General features: G+C 39.4%; 1 protein-coding gene across 6 annotated transcripts in view; it reads left to right on the forward strand.

Moving 5' to 3' along the window:
• Positions 1-16,882, forward strand: part of PRMT9 (protein arginine methyltransferase 9) — a 25,105-nt gene continuing 8,223 nt past the window's right edge. For 3 of the 6 annotated variants that reach the window (XM_087736711.1, XM_087736712.1, XM_087736710.1), the window contains exons 1-10: positions 4-589; positions 957-1,035; positions 1,609-1,821; positions 2,362-2,510; positions 3,801-4,037; positions 4,613-4,780; positions 6,680-6,782; positions 7,949-8,055; positions 11,913-12,105; positions 15,533-15,716. In XM_087736711.1, the coding sequence (XP_087592837.1) occupies positions 501-589; positions 957-1,035; positions 1,609-1,821; positions 2,362-2,510; positions 3,801-4,037; positions 4,613-4,780; positions 6,680-6,782; positions 7,949-8,055; positions 11,913-12,105; positions 15,533-15,716 (1,522 nt within the window). In that variant the 5' untranslated portion in view covers positions 4-500. Of the gene's footprint in view, positions 590-956; positions 1,036-1,608; positions 1,822-2,361; positions 2,511-3,800; positions 4,038-4,612; positions 4,781-6,679; positions 6,783-7,948; positions 8,056-11,912; positions 12,106-15,532; positions 15,717-16,882 lie in introns of all 6 variants that reach the window. The other 3 variants (XR_015699716.1, XM_087736709.1, XM_087736713.1) reach the window with 3 other exon arrangements.

The following is a 16,882-nucleotide window of genomic DNA, read 5'->3' on the forward strand; positions in this document are numbered from 1 at the left end:
CCTTTCAAAGCATTAGCTTTTCTGCAATATTAGTTTCTGGCATTCTGTTTTTTTCTTGGTTCTTAAACATGTAAATCTCAGCTTTTCCTTTAAGCAAATAAAAGATAAAATAAATGAGTGTCTACACCTTAAAATAGGAAAAAGCTGGGGGCAGGAACCTCTTGTCACAAATTGAACAGAAATAAATAAGCAAAATGATTTTTTTTAATCTTGCTGTGCGCGGTCCTGCGTTAGGCCTTACGGTGGCTGAACCCTCCGTGAGGGAGACGGGCACCTCCCGCCCCTGGGGCCGAGGCGAGCGGGCCCCGGACCTGCCGGGAGCAGCTTGAGGGAGCGATTCCTCGGCGAGGGCAGCGGGCTCCGGGCCGGGCAGCCGACGCCCACCGGCCCCGCCTCGGCGCACCCCCGAGGCCGGAGGGGAGGCGGCGGGGCTGCGGGCCGCCCTCTCAGGGCCCGACAGCGCGGGAAGGCATCAGCGGCGGCTCGCTCGGGCCCTGCGCATGCGTGATGGCTTCTGCCCGGCGCTAAGATGGCGGCGTCCTGCGGCGTGCGTGTCGGCTGCCTGGGAGTCCCGTTCCGTGCCGAGCAGGTGATGGCCCCGGGAGCGCCCGGCCGCAGGGGAAGCCCTCCCCCGCCCTACCCCGCTGCTTTCCCTGCGCCGGGGCAGCGGCCCCGGGGCTCGCCCCGCGAGTGGGGCGGTGACTGGGGGCGCTGCGGCCTGCGAGGCTTTCCGGCGGCGCCGCGCTCCCCGCGGTCGGAGCCGGCCCTCTCGTCCTCTCTGCCGCCGGGCCCCCAAATCCGTACGGCAGGCGGGTTTGCACGGCCCTCCCTGGTTTTGCGTGCCCCTGTGTGAATTACCGGTGCTCTCTTGAGACGTGGCGGGCGTGCGTTTGGTGATTTTTTTAAGAAAAAAAGCGAAAAAAAGCCTAGTTGTGATGGTGCTGTGTTTCTTGCAGTCCCTCTCCGTGTAACGTTCGCTTTATTCAGCTTAAGGATACACCTGAGGATCCTGAAGGCGGTATTAGGCCCTCTTCTGTAAGTAAGCATTAAAAGTTAAAGTGGTGACCAAGGTAGTTATAAAAATGCGTGTAGTGGTTCTGGTAACTCCTTAATGTTTTCTTAAGGGGAAAAATAGTCACGTTGCCTTGTGTAAAATAAACTGTGAGCTCGTTAGCTCTTTTTCTGAGAGTCTTTGCTTTACGAGGATACTGTTGTTGAAGTGGAAAAGTTTTAACCTGCAGATTTTGGGGTTGATTATGAAACGTATGAGCGCGTGAACTTCCAGTGTGCAAAAGTATTTGGTCAGAGATGTGCTAAAATGTTTATTACAAAAACTAATTTTAAAAAGCAAGGAAGTGTAACCTGTTTCCAGGACTTGGTCTAACATAATGCGTGCTTGGCTTTTGAATGGTGAACACTAATTTTAAAGTTGATGGAGTTATCGGTGGCATAAAGATGAGTGTGTTTTTGAATGCTTAGGATCTGGGGGGAGGGAGAACGTCTTTACTAATGCCACTGAAAATTAAAATGTTTGATCTGTCAGCTTTGTGTGCAACCTTTCTGGCCTACAGTATACATAACTTTTTTTTTTTTTTTTTTTTTTTTAAGGAAGAGCGAGTATTTACATCCTTCAGAATGCCCAACTCCAACGCTAAATTTCATTGTAACCATAGAGGTGGTCAGGAAGCTGGCAGGCAGGAGTTGGTTTCCAGGTCTTTGCAGAGTGCTCAGCATTGCCTGGAGAGCCAGGATTTTGGAACTGCATATGCTCACTATCTTCTGGTACTAAATCTAGCTCCTGAGTTAAAAACTAGTGTCAAAGTAAGTGCTCTTTAAATTGCTTGAAACAATTTTATTTACTGTATTCCTCTTGAGGCTTTGTGACATGTTTTGTGCTTGTGACTTGTTGTATGTAACTGATTTTCCTATTCAGTCTTCAAAATAAAAGCAGAAAACTAATAATTGAGACAGCCAGTAACTTGTTTAATAACCTCTGTATGCCTGTGGGAAGGGAATTGATACACTTTTCTTTTAGTCTCTGTGTGTCAACTAAGTTTAATAAAAATAGGGCCTTGTTAAGTATTGGCTTTTAGTATAGCATGCGTTAATATACACACAGGCTCTTAGTATGCACTGCTGGGTGATGATACTCTGTGTGTGTGAAATAAGCCGAGAGCTTATTTCTGCTGCTTCAAGTGAGCCAACTTGGGATGATAGCAAACAATTGTATGCTGCTGCTTAGGAAAATGAGAGTGTTCAGGTGCATGTCAGGATACCTCTAGATGTTTTCAGGGCTCAGTTCCATACTTCTGTACTTCTGGTAACTACGAGCAACTCAGTGGTATGTATTTTTTTTTCTAGGAAACATTTCAGTTTAGTCTCTTTAAATGGGCAGAAGAGCTCGATTCTCTGGCACGGATTCAAGATCTGTTTAACTGTTATGAACAAGCACTTGAACTGTATCCAAATGATGAAGTGATATGTAACAGTATGGGAGAACATCTTTTCAGGTTTGTAGTAATGTATATTGAGTTTTTGTAAGGTTTACACTTAGTATTGTATGTTAATAAACAAGGCCCAATTTAGCAGAGCACATAAAATGTGCTTAAAAGAAGTAAATGCAAGCATACGCTTAATGCTGTATAGTGTGTACTGTTGAACTTCAGATCTGTTTGTTAACTTAAAATAGAGTAGCCAATGCTAAAATAAATGTTGATAGTCACAGCAAAATAAGAAAAAAAAGTAAAAGCACTTTTACTAAAGTAAAATCTTTAAAAGTAAAAGCACTGCCTTCAAATATTTTCTAACTATTTATTAAGGAATTACAAAACAAAAAAGAGACCAAAATTGCTCAGAGTCACTGTGTTAACTATTGTTGTGGTTAACCTACAATTTTTGAAGTTCTTCCTTTCTTTCCTGTTAGATCCCTGAGAACTACTGCTTTTGAATACTGTCTTTTAATTGTGGTCCTTCTTGAGGACACATATAACAGACCTTTGAAGTGAAGAAGCTGATCGTGTATACTGTACTCCGTAGGGCTGTTCTTAAATGATTTGAGCTTATGCTTTTATTGATTAGTGTAAAGCATTCTTTTCCTGCTTTCCCCAAACACTGCAAAACATGGTGCTTTGCTGTTGCTTTTTGCTGTCATGGATTCAGATTTAGGTTAGGATTAGGTTTGCTTTTTGTGATTCCTTTGTTTATTTGTTTTAAGGAACGACTCTTCCAGCATTGTATTAAAATGTGTTTCTTGCATTTCCTAGATTTGAGTTTTTTTCAGTGCTGTCTGATTTGAGAATATTCTGTAGGTATTATCAAAACTTGCTTCAAGTTCACAATTTAGTTTCAAAATTGCCACTTAAAGCAAGTGCTGGCAACTCAAAATTTAGTTGTTTTACAGCATGTTCCAGTTAAATACGATAAAGCAGTTTTGGGGTTTGTAGCATTCCCTTGAATTGAAAATCTGTGAGACTGGATTGCAGAGTTGCTGCTGTCATATTGTTGCAGCAAGTTCTTGTAAAACCTGTTCTAGTTTGTCAGAGGATGTAGTGGATGAAGACTGGTGCACACAATGGTATTTTTTGACGGCTTTTGCATTTTAAAGTGATTTGATGTAGAGCTGTAAATCATTCTTTTTCATAAGGTAATATCAATGTTTCTAAAGATGATCTTTCTAACTAGTGCAAAATATTTCCATTGTCTTTTAATTAATGTAAGACCTCTTTATAGACCCACAGATATTTACAGATACTTGGCAGCTGAATGCATACTTTCTATTTATTTGTCATTTTTACTATTAGAATGGGCTTTAGAGATGAAGCAGCTGGATATTTTCATAAAGCAGTGAAGCTTAACCCAGACTTTGCTGATGCAAAGGAGAATTTTTACCGTGTTGCAAACTGGCTTGTGGAACGCTGGCACTTCGTCATGCTCAACGATACCAAGAGGAACCTTACTTACCTAAAAGCAATTGAGAACGCTGTCCGCTCAGGGTGCAAATCTGTCCTTGATATTGGAACAGGAACAGGAATTTTGAGGTGTGTCATAAGTGCGTATTTAACATGAACTTAATAGAAACATATTTGTTGTCTAACAAAATTTGGTTGCTAGTGAAAAAAATTATTTACTTTCATGTCTTTATTGAGACAAAAGTTAAGAAAGGAAATGAAGCTTTCAGAAGTCAGTGAGTCTGGAGGTTGGTGTCTAGTAGTATTTTTTGAACCCTTTTATTTATTATTTGTTGCAGATGCTTTTTGTGCCAGTAACTGCTGTATAAATTGAATTACTTGTGTTGGTTTTGGAGTTGTAATGTCACATGTCCTGTCTTTAAGTATTGAGCCTAGTACAGAGTGGATTTAGCATAGCTGAGGGAGTATCCTTATGCTACCTGTGTTTTTTCTTGTGATAGCATATCAAGAGGATATCAATTTGTGCAATATCAGTGTTCACACAAGAGATACTAGTTCACTTAATCATGATTTTTAGACTTGAACTGTTTTCTCAGAAATATGAAGCAGATGCAGAAATAGAACTTAAGGAACTCAGTACGTTGTCATGCTTTACCTAAAATAATTTAAACTGGAGAGGAAAAGCCCTGATTCTTGTTTTTCAGTATGTTTGCAAAAAAGGCAGGAGCATCTTTTGTCTATGCCTGTGAATTATCAAAAACCATGTATGAACTTGCCCGTGACGTGGTGGCAGCAAATAACATGGAAAGAGAGATCAAACTACTGCATTTGAAGTCACTTGATATAGAAATTCCAAAGCACATACCTGAAAGGTACGTTGTTGCGCTCTGTTGTGATACTATTTTTAATTTGCTCTTAATTTCAAGAAAATACCCTCTTACCTAAACAGGAAATAACTTTGCCTATGATATTACCCATAATGTGAGGAGGTTCTCTGTATGTTTTACGTTTTTATAGAGCAGTGCAGAAATGAGAACGTTCTTTAGATCATACCGATTTCTATGGTAGATCAGCAATGTCATAAATGAAGGAGTTTAATTCTTTGATGATGGGAGCTTTGAGGTAAATGCAATTACATTGAAGCAATAGGAAAAGAGAAATTGGATTACTACATCATAAAAGTCATTTTAACGCACTTTCATGCTGAACGACTTGCGGCTCACTTCTGCAGCCCATAAATAGGGTGGAGGTATGTAATAGGGCCTGCAAAGGAAGGCTGTTTCTGGGACATACCACACCCCTGCAACTCCACGTCAACCTCTGTATTTGTCAGAGATCGGAAGTTGCAGATTGTCTGCCTCTTCTGATCAGGGAGGGAGGGGAAAACCTCCCCTCCCCTCTGTCCCCTAAGAAGGATGCTACTGTGTTTGGAGGCAAAAAGGTGCCACGTGATGTGCGTGGGCTCCTGGTTGTTTGCACCTGGAAGGCTGGTGGTGGCTGGGCTGACTTCAGCTGTGAATGTCAGCACCCTGCCACGGGAGGGGTCCATAGGGCTTGGAGTGTGGCTTTAGATATTGGAGTAAACTTCAGTGGAAAGTTGTTGCAATTTGTCTGGTGAGAATAGGTTTTTGTGTTTGTATAGAGCTTTTTGTTTGTATACACACACCTGCCCCCCTGTCTATATAGCAGAGATCCACGTGCTTTGGAAAATTAAGTGGCTTATTTTTCCAATACTAAGTAAAGTCTTCTGAAGCATAGTAAGAGCTACTGGGACAAATCAGTAGCTTGGAATTGCTCTTGGCAAGTTAGAATTTGATCAGCATTAGAGCTTTCAGTATATGTGATCTAGGCTTTTTATGCTGCCCTGCTCCTCCTTGCTCACTATCCCTTTCAGCAGGGGTTCTTCAGGAGAATCTGTAAATTTTTAGCAGGTAGAAACCTGAGGGGATTTTTATTTGTTTTGGTACATGCGAAGGACTGGTTTATCACTTCAGCTCACTGCCACTAGGGATGCAGATTAAACGTGGGAAGGAAATAATACATTTTACTTTTAATTACTAACATTTAATAAAGTGTCTGGTGATGGTACAGGCTCATAATCTGAAATGATGAAGCTCCCGTGGTTTAGCATGGCCAGTCAAGCCTTGTCTAATTGTGTCAGCTGAGCTGATCATATGTCTCCTCTTAGTGTATATGATGAGTTACTGGATGTCACCTGTCAGGAATAAATTGTTACTGTTCTGGAAATGTCTTATCATGCCATATGTTTTTTGGTTTAAATCCAAAGGATTTGGGATTTTAGGATCCGTTAGTCTGCGTAGTAATTCTATTGTGCTTTGATTATATATATATATTTTTTTTAAATTCCTTTTTAACACACATGCATGGATGCATACTCTTGCACAAGATTCAGACAAAATACATATTCTGCAGTATGACTGGCTGTGTGCCCAGGCTTAAACATCTTCCTGTTTTGGCTAGATTCTTCCCACACAATTTATTTATAAACGCTGAACAAGAAGCTTTATGGTAAACTCTTGCTCGATATTTATTCTCTTTTATTTGCATCTTGAATAACTTCTAACAAGAATTCAAAACATGTTATTTGTTGGAAGAATTAAATTGCCCGTCTGTATTGAAACTTCAGAACACTGGTAAAAGTTTTGCTCCAAGCTCACATTGGTACAGTGGGTTTTTTTCCTTACAGGAACAATTGTTAACAGGAATGTGTGTTATACATTATATTTCATGGTGTTCTTTTTCTTATCTAGAGTTTCCTTGGTTGTCACAGAAACAGTTGATGCCGGTTTATTTGGAGAAGGAATTGTGGAGAGCTTGATACATGCTTGGGAACATCTACTTTTACAACCAAAGGTAGGTGATGTGGGTACGTATTTATACATGGGATCCCTGTTTTGTTTGATATATATTTGTGCGTGTGTGTGTGTGTGTGCATGCATGTGCACACATTCACAGACATACATGAATGAGGAGCAACTGTCTTGTAAATATTTCATACCTGTTGATATTTTAAAAATGAGTCATCTGGGTTTGTTCTATGAATTTGATTTTGGGGAAAGGCAGTGAGGCAGCTGCATACGTTGTACTTCTGTGAGCTCACATTCTGAGTAGACAGGTACTTGGAATGCATGTTGCTCTGATGTAAGCTTCCATCATACACAGATGATTCGCTCTTTATCACTGTTCATTTTTTTTCCATTCTTCGTAAGTAAAACCAAAGGGATTTGTGTGTGTTTTAAAGGCACTGATTTCCTGCAAGTTTGACTACAACCTGGTCATTTTGAGATATGAACTAGTAGCAGAAAGTCATGTCAGTCTAAGCAGAAAATTCTGAATTATGGTAGAATTATTTCTCATCATAACACTAGGGAACAGTAAATTATAATTTGGTAAATATGCCATATCTTTATGCTCTTAATTTCTCTGTGCTAACTTTGAACTTTTTTGGAAGACTGAACAATGCCACTGGGTCTCAGATTTTACTTTATGTATATTGCATTTTAGCTAGCATACATTAAGCAAAGTAATATGACAAGGAGCCCTATATGGGTTAACCTCTGTTAGGTCTTATGAAATAGAAGGACTTCTCTTTTATTTTGATGTTGCCTCGATTCCAACTAATTTAAAAGAAAAGTCTTATCTGGCTGAAAGCTTTTGTATTGTATTGAACTGAAACTGATGACCTCTAGTGTTAAATATAGGAATGATGCATAATAGGAAGGTCCTCAAATGTTTCAATATATTCTAACAGAATACGAATTAAAAAAACACTTTTAGAATTACACAGGGGAAGTAGTAGACTGAAAAGTAAAGCTGAAGCATGGATATATTGAAACACAGTATTTAAGAAATGCTAATGGTCAGCTGGAATGACAAAGACCAGAAACTCTACTAGTCACTAAGAACTTACTGATGACTGTCATCTTGAACGGCTCATTAATCTGGAACCTAGGCTTTGCAGTAATGGTAGAAATAGGTCACTGTCTCATTGCGTGGTGTTGTTCTTCATGTTTTCATAGCCTAAAAATCAAGATGTCAGTACTGGAGACTATGGCAGAGTTATTCCTGCAAGTGCTACAATATTTGGGATGGCAGTGGAATGCAAAGAGATACGTAGACACCACAGGTATGTTTAAGCTCTAGCGCAGTTTGAACTCATATTTGTTGTTTCGGAAGAGAGACTGGTGGTTTTTATTGAGGATTTTTCATTTATTGTTCTCTTTATGTTTTGAATGGCTGATTATCTGTTTCACTGAACAGATTTCTGCGCTCACCTTCCCCCCCCTTTTCCAGGCGCCTTTTTTTTTTTTTAATCCCTTCTTTGTTCAGACTTTCTGGATCACTTCATCAGAAACTCTGGATTTTCAGTTATGCTGAAATACATGCCTTTAACACCTACTAAAAAAATTTAATTCCTTAATAGTAAAATTACTTCTCTATTTCTGTACTGGAGATTTTTGAATTAACACTTGGCCTTTATCCTCATTTTACCCTCTTTATAATCTGCTCCATACTTCACTGCTGGATCTAACCCTTTCAGGAGATGAGGACAGGATTTTGTAAATCCTAAGTGTTAATAACCTCACTAGCATTATCTTTTTGAATATGTGCCTTGCCTAATTCTGAACTAGCATACAGTAGGGTTTCTTTGCTGAGACCAGTTCTGACTGTGTATCAATTACTTTCACATTCATTTTTATTCGCATCATCAAGAACAGTATCACTGTATGGAGACAGTCTCTGTCTGAGAGGTTTGGACTTGATGTACTTTGTTTAGGATTAATCTTGTTGCAGATTAAAGAAAACACGGTCTTCTACAGGAGCTTCAGTGTACCGGGGGAAAAATAGCCAGTGATTTTTCTAATGCAGTAGTCCTGGACAATGGCCAGAAAGAGACAGACATTCCCATAGTAGATGGTCATAGAAGAACTTTCTTTTAAGGAGAAGTTAATTATTCGTCAATTAGAAGATAGGTTTTTGCCTTGAAACATGGTATTGACTGTTCCTTACAAAATTTAACCAGGATGAAAGTTAATGTACTGTAACTGCGGATTGTTGAATTACCAATCCATTCTGATAGTATAGCTTAAGGTCACGTGGCTAGCAGGACTGAAATGATTGACACAAATTAATTATATGACATAGAAAGAAGAAAAACATCACTTTTAAATTTCCTGCCTTCATAGTTTGAGATTTCTTTTTGCTTCCAGTAAGAATACCTGTCTTAAGTCTATTTTAACAAGTGCTGTTAAGCTTTATGTAAAATACTTGCCTGTTCTCAGGTTTAAACTATCCACATCTCTTTGAATTATTCTGATGTGCGTGTCTCCGCATTACTGTAAGTGTTTTCATGATCTACAGCAAAACTTTGGGATTTGGATGTTGTTTTTTTTTTTTTTCTGAGCAGGGTGCCTAATGAAATAGGAGTGTGAAAGCATCGCTTTTCTCATATTTTTATATCATCTAGCACAGTTTGTGTCTTGTACAATTAATACAACTTTTCTTTGAGCTTTTCCTCATGATTTAATTTTTTTTCAGTGGTTATAAGTAGATGTAGAGCCCAGAAGTCTATGAATACCTGAGGCTTTTTTCTGAAGTACATTTAAAATTGTGTTTAATCTGTCATCAGTCACTGATTCATCTTGCTGGGGGAGGGAATCCCCTTTCACTCCAGTTCTTGATAATCTTGAATATCAGAGTCATTTATCTCTCTGATCTGATCTTCTGCTTTGTATTCTGTCCCTTTGTTTTAGCAATTTTAGGTTATGCTGCATTTCTTATGCTCTGATTGGTTTTAGGGTTTTTTTTCCTAGGATATAATGAAATTCTAGAGAAATTGTACCAGTTTTCTTGTAATTCTATTTTTGGTGCACTAAAGCCAACTTTACAGAAAGTTTTGTGCTGGTTTTCCCCTTATTGTAGCTTTATTACTTGATGTTTTAATGATAATTGTAATGTTTCTTTACTATAGCTGGTGCTGCTTGTACCCATTGCTTGTGTTCCCTAGAATGACTATGGGGCCTAAGTCTGCTGTGGTGTTAGGTAATTTTTCTTCTTTTTTTATGGTTAGCTTTAATTTTCTCCTGAAGTCACTGCTCCCTGAAGCGGTTGTTTCACATCCATGTGAAATGTGTTTTCTCCCAGAAGAACAGATGAACTGACAAACTTGTGAGGAGACTTGAGTTCTGCTAAGGATAAATTCAGACTTCCGCAAAACTTTTAAGATACCAGAATATACTACATTTGTTTTTCAAGTTTGAACTAGATACTTTTCAAGAGTCATACGTAATAGCAAAACGATGTTCTAGGAGAACATAGGTCTGCTACATTAGTGCATCTACACTTAGTGATTTTGAATAAAATATGCCAGAATATGGGTTAATTTACTAATTTAAGTCACTGTAAGAATCCCAGGTTTCAGGTTTTTTTAATGTTTAATTTTTAGTCAGTTAGGCCCCTGAAAGAGAGGCAATAAAGTGGCTCCGCTTCTGTGCTTATGTATTGAAGCCAGAAGGGTTCATGATAATAAAATAATCTGTTGACCTCTTCCACTACATAGGCCTCGTACAGCAGCTGTTCTGTTTTAGTTGTAGTATGTCTTTTAAAATAATACATGGATTCAGTTTCAAATGAAGGAGAATACATTCTCATCCTTGTTGTTAAAATATCTAAGTTACTTCACTGAGCAGTTAAGATTGTAATTGTTGATAATGTTGCTGTATTTTTTAGTATTTATTGTGACATACTAACCACTTTGTGCTTTCTGTATGTCACATATACTTTTATTGCTAGGGAATCTGCTCCAAAGATGGAGTCCGATTCATTTTTTTTTTTTTTTTTTTTTTTTTATTTTAGCTGTGGTCAAAACATATTTGTTTAAGAATCCAGGTTATGACAAAAGGCAACTTACTCAATCCTGCGATTGGGAGCTTCAAGGAGATAACCGTATCTGATGAGAATATTATCAGACAGCCTGTCTAGTCATCCTTAATTGTAGGGAGATCTTTTGCAGGGAGGGGAAGTTCCTGAGAAAGTGATTCAGAATTAAAAATGGTTCTAGAAGTAGATATTTAACTAGTTGTCATTTGAACTTCTGAGTGCTAGATCTCACTATAAGAATGTAGATTTGCTCAATAGCTGTCACTTAAATGGGAAGCACTAAGTCCTTCACGGACAAATGTACTTTTCCAGAATAATCTAAACTGTAACTTGTGCAAGCCTCGTCTCATGTAACTTCCTGACTCGTACTTTGAAAATGAGAATATATCTTAAGACCTCAAACCTAAGAGAGGGACTGTGTATGTACTTGTTTTAAAGCAGTTACAGCGTTCTTTCTTCTTTTCAAGCTTTTCGTATAAGATTGTTTCTAGAAACCTAATCGATCTTCTGTCTTACAAGGGAGGATAAACGTATTCTGAGTTGTCAAAGCCTTTTCCACCAAGAAATCAATGCTGAGTCTTCCTTTGCAGCTATGCAAAGTATGAGAAGTGCCTTATTCTGCATAGATTGTGCTTGATAAATACATATAGGTACTGCAAAATGAAAGTTTTATCTCAAAGAGACTCCAAAAATGCATTTTCTTATTGTGTGTATCTCTGTCTTTGTTCTGACTGTTCTGTTCAGCTGAAAGAAACACCTTCATTATCTGTCTAATGCAGCAGTAGCAGAAAAGCTTTATTTGTTCTTATTATCACAGGGTGTGTGGCCTTTGACAAAGGACATATTGGGGTTTTTTCTCAGTTTCTAGTGACAGCATTCAGGTCTGATTCTTGAAGGTAATGTTCATTTTCTGTGCTTTAGAGCTGCTCTGAACATAACAAAACCCACACAGAATTGTTTTATTATTTTTTTTTTTTTTAGTTTTTCTATTCTTACACTCTGTTCATTTAAAAATACTTCACCAGCCTGGGAAGAATTTCCTTTGGTTTTTTTTGGTCAAATTATTTGAAGTTTAATTTCTTCCCTTTTTTCCTTTACTCCCAGAGTGAGAACGCAAGAAGTTGCTGGTGTGCGCCTGTCAGATGCAGTGCAGTTCTTTAGTCCAACATACGCTTCTGCTGGTTCAGAGGAAACTGTCGAACCTTACACCACCGAGAAGCTCAGTCGCGTTCCTGGAGGTTACGTACCTCTGACAGAACCCTGCCAAGTAATGACAGTAGATTTCAACAATGTGCAGGTAATGACTTTTTTTACGTCCTCTATAAGTAATCTATTTATGAATAATGAGACCCTCATATCTTATTTGCTTTCCGGGTACAAGACAAAAGAGAAAGGATGTATTTTACATCTGGCATAAAAATGTCTGTAAGTGTTGATGGGCAAATGTGAAAGAGAGGGGGAGATGATGAAATTATCTTATCCTATTCAACCAGTGTGATTCCACCCTTCAGCTCCTTTGGTATCTTATGGTATTTCTGTAATATAGCATTCTAAAATATGGTAACATTATTTTGTGTATTTTGCACAAAATATGTTTGTATGCATGTACTAAAGAGTAAGGCAAGGACCTCAGTCACTCACAGCTGAGCATGCTAAAAAGATGATGCATCCGATCTTTGGTGTGTTTCTTGCTCATTGACCTGTAGTGAGGAGTTAGCATTGAGTCAGAGCTTAAAATAATTTCATTTATATAACAGAATCTATTCTTGGCTACTGCTTGGCCAGGAATTGCAGTGTTTCTGAATCAATAGCTTTTCCTAGTTGGCTTGTCTGACATCCTGAGATTAAAAATGAAATAAGACAAGGCTCTTCAGTATACTACTGGGAGCGATCTCTCTGTGACCTAATGCTGCTTCTGCTTCTAGCATCAATAAGAAACTATTACTCTCATCTGAGAGATGCCTACTCTTAAGTATCTGCCTGCTGGCAGACATGTAAAGATAATTTTAAAGGGTAAAGAACAGTGTTACTCTTTAAACAGTGTTTCAGAGCTGCTCCTTTGAAGTTTCAGTTAGACTAATAGAGTGTTCCCCTCATGAAAGGGTGAGATATTATAAGTAAAGGTAAAGGGAAGAAATGCAATTAATTTATTTGGAATCATTGGTTCCTGTTTGTTGTTACTTTGTCACTGGGCAAACATGGCAGTTCCAAACACTGATAGGTTACTTTCAACCTGTGTTTTTTTGTTTGCAGTTTTGTTTGTTTGTGTTTTGTCATGGCCACACCTGCATGTTCAATGCTGCAGCTGAAAAATAAAAAAGAAATATTGTCTGTGCTCCTATTGGAATAAAAAAACCTGATATACTTACAAACAGTAGCAGAATTACCTACTAAAGATTGAAATTCAGATAAGAAATCATTTAGTCCTAGTAAGGTAATTTCAAAGACCCATTTTCTAAACTTGTATTTCAGAGAATGAGAAGGTTGTTGCATTTATTCTGCCTGTACTAACCAGACCTAAATTGACAGAACTGAGAAAAAGACTTAAAATATAGTACAACAGTGTTTCTCAAACTGATTTGTAGGAGGCTTCAAAGGCATCAGTACAGATCACAGAAATAATAAGTCAAAATTAAAAAAAAAAAAAAAAAAAGGAGCTGAGTTATGCTGATTACTTTATTACTGCTTATTACTGCTATTATTAACAGCAGCAGCTCGGTTCCTCCCAGGCCGGGGAACGAGATGTGGCTGTAATTACAGGCTGCAGACACTTGCACCTAGCCAGGTACTACCTGTGTGCATGTTTGCTGGCAGCAGATCAGTGCCACTGGGAGTGGAAGTAAGTGTTTACCTCAGCAGCCAGTAATTAAAGCTCAGTCTCACTTTCAGGCCCTAAAGGAACTGTGCTCTTGCCAACAATTACAGATATTGGCTCTTCCTAATTTTCATGAGAAGTTACTGTGTGGAATATTTCAGAAATTGCAGATCAAGACACAAGAAACTTGATAACTGCATTCTTTCTGTAGTTTTTCCTTCTATTTATAGTCCCATTTACTTTTTTTTATGCAAGTTACCTTTTTCTCAATCAGAGGATATATATGGCATAGCATCACTTTGTTTTTTTTACTGCCCGTGGCTGCATCATTGCTGTATTTTCTGTGCTGTCTTTTTAACTACACTAGTTGATAAATTGTCATCCTGATGTGCTAGAGCTGTTCGAGTCTGTAGTTGTCATAAATAATAGGAAAAGGTTTATGCGGTGGACAAACGTGAGGAATAAATATGGGATAAACAGCATGGCAGAGAGCAGGGAAAGCTGAAATAACTGCCTTCAAGTGGGTTTTTAAGTGTTGTGTGCCACAAGATAGGGGTGTAACGCTACAGTTACTAGGACCAGTGGATGAGAACCTTGGGCTTGCTGCTTTTGGGGAATAATCAGGAAGAATATTTTTAATATAAAATACACTTCTAAACAGCTATAACTTTCCAGAAACTGGGAAACAGATGCATGCTTGTGCTCTTGCTCTCTTGCTTCAAGGGGCTTACTGCCAGCAAAACTTCCACTTATTACTGTTTTCCTCTCCAGTTGAGGATGTACAGAAAAAATAACTAGCAGCAAAGCACTTTTATTGAAGAGCAGTGAGATCTTATTATGAACTTTATTAGTATCCAGTAATTTTAACATGTGCGTTGTTCAGCCATCTCTCAATTGTGAGAAGAGAGGTAGACCAACTCTTGGAGAACGCAGAATGATAATAAAGAGGGAAAAATAAAAAATGCAGCATGTGAGAGCTACTCTTGTTCTTAGAGTGGAACTTCGCTTTTGCCCTGTGGTATTTTAAGATTGAAACTTAGGACAAATGTTGACATAAGCAGATCAGGAAGGTGATAAATGTTTAGGAAAGGCTGTTGTAAGCAGAACCGTTGTGACTAAGCGAATCTTTGGTCCCTTGTGCTTGACCTCTTGTTAATCGGTTTATGCCAGAACTGTCTAAGACATTAGAGCTGATCCTTTTTATGATTGTGAATGTTGGTAGCAGAAGGTAATTACTGAGGCAAATAAATTGTACGTGGAAGAAGACTTAATTGCTGTTACATATTCAAAACTTTTTATGAGTATTGGAGAATTTATGATCCCTTTAGGGGAGATCTTAGTTCTTCCCGGTAGTGAAATTGTACATACCTGAGCTTTTACACAAAGCTTATAGCCTAGGTAGCGGAGAAAATATCCTCAAAGGTGTTTGACTTAGTGTTTTTGTAATGACATTGCCAAACCTCTGTTTGAGCTAATTCAGTGCTTACATACAGTATTTCTAGAACCGATTGAACACAGGTTTTAAGTGAAGCCTGTGCCTAAGCATTGGCTTGAATCCAGCCCAAAAGACTGGCTCTTTTTTTTCCACTTGTCATAAGGCAAGCCTTGCCAGTCTAAAGCCCTTCTTGCAGTTTTCAGTGTTTTTAAAGATATATGTTCTTAGAGATAGGCGTGTTTGCTTTAATAGCTGATGGATGCAGGTTGGTCATGTGGATAATTGCACTTGCATGTGGGAAGACAGTTCCTATGCTAGTGAGTATTGATAATTGGTGTTGTAGCAGCTTGTTAACTTCAGGTTTCTGTTGGGTGCCCTCATGGATTGGTGCAGAAATTTGGGTGACTTAGTGTAATAAAAAACTATTTATGGAAAGAAACTCTCACACTTTTTCTCTCTTTCCACTTTGGTCAGGAGCTGAAAAGCCTTGCAGCTAGAAAGCCCTGGAAGCTCAGCCTGCCAGTAACTGAAGGAGGAATACTAGATGCTATTGTGGTGTGGTTTGTACTACAGCTTGATGATGAGCACGCTCTGTCTACGAGTCCCAGTGAGGAAACTTGCTGGGAACAGGCAGTCTATCCTGTGCAGGGCCTCCTTGGTATGTCCTGGGGATTTTCTTCTTGTGGTACATTTAACTTGGTTTCATTTTGGTTTTGAGCTAGTCAGGTTATCTCCGAGATTAGGAAGTGACAGAAAATAGGTTTAGGAGAAGTTCTACACCAAGTAGCTGTGAGGTTGTTCCTGATCATGTTTTTGGACTGTAGTGCACAGTCCCTGCATCAGGGCTTGTTCGTGGGACTCTGCCATGAGGCAGATAAGGGACCTGCTTAAGATCTGGGAGAATGCTTTTCATTAAGTTGTTTTTTTTTCTGTACTGAATTAAATGCATCGTGGAGCAACTCCAGAAAGTGGGGCTACTGACCGGCTCTACTTAGTCAAGATGTGACTTGTGAAAGGGAGGTGGGGGAGGTGAGGTAGGAACTGCTAGCTGCTACTGCCACAAAAACAAAACTAAACATTCACGCCTACCCCTCACCCCACTTTGGGCTCAACTTGAGTACTGCTCCTCAGACACACACAGTGGCAGTGTCATTTCCAGCAGCCTCTACTCTCCATTCACCCATTTTCCATTCTCCTGTTTCATAGAATCTTAGAATATCTTGAGTTGGAAGGGACCCATAAGGATCGTCGAGTCCAACTCCCTGCTCCTTGCAGGACTACTTAAAACTAAATCACATGATTAAGAGCGTTGTCCAGACACTCCTTGAACTCTTGACAGGCTTGGTGCTGTGACCACTTCCCTGGGGAGCCTGGTCTGGTGACTGGCCACCCTGTCAGTGAAGAACCTTTTCCTAATGTCCAATCTGAAGCTGTGTCAGGGGAAGTTCACACCCTTTCCTCGTGTCCTATTGCTGGTCACCAGAGAGAGGAGATCAGCACCGCCACTCCGCTGCCCCCCTTGAGGAAGTTGTAGGCTGTGATGAGTCTTCTCTTCTCCAAGCTGAACAAACCAAGTGACCTCAGCTGTTCCTCATAAGTCTTGCCCTCGAGGCCTTTTACCATCTCGGTTGCCCTCCTCTGAACACACTCTAAATGTCCTTCTTACATTGAGGCGCCCAAAACTGCACACAGTATTTGAGGTGGGGCTGCACCAGGGCAGTGTAGAGTGGGGCGGTCACCTCCCTCGACCGGCTAGCTGTGCTGCACTTGATGCACCCCAGGACATGGTTGGCCCTTTTTGCTGTCAGGGCACGCTGCTGACTC

Source organism: Nipponia nippon, unplaced genomic scaffold (assembly GCF_047370975.1).
Source record: "Nipponia nippon isolate SJK-2023a ecotype South Korea unplaced genomic scaffold, ASM4737097v1 scaffold_6, whole genome shotgun sequence".
NCBI lineage: Eukaryota > Metazoa > Chordata > Aves > Pelecaniformes > Threskiornithidae > Nipponia > Nipponia nippon.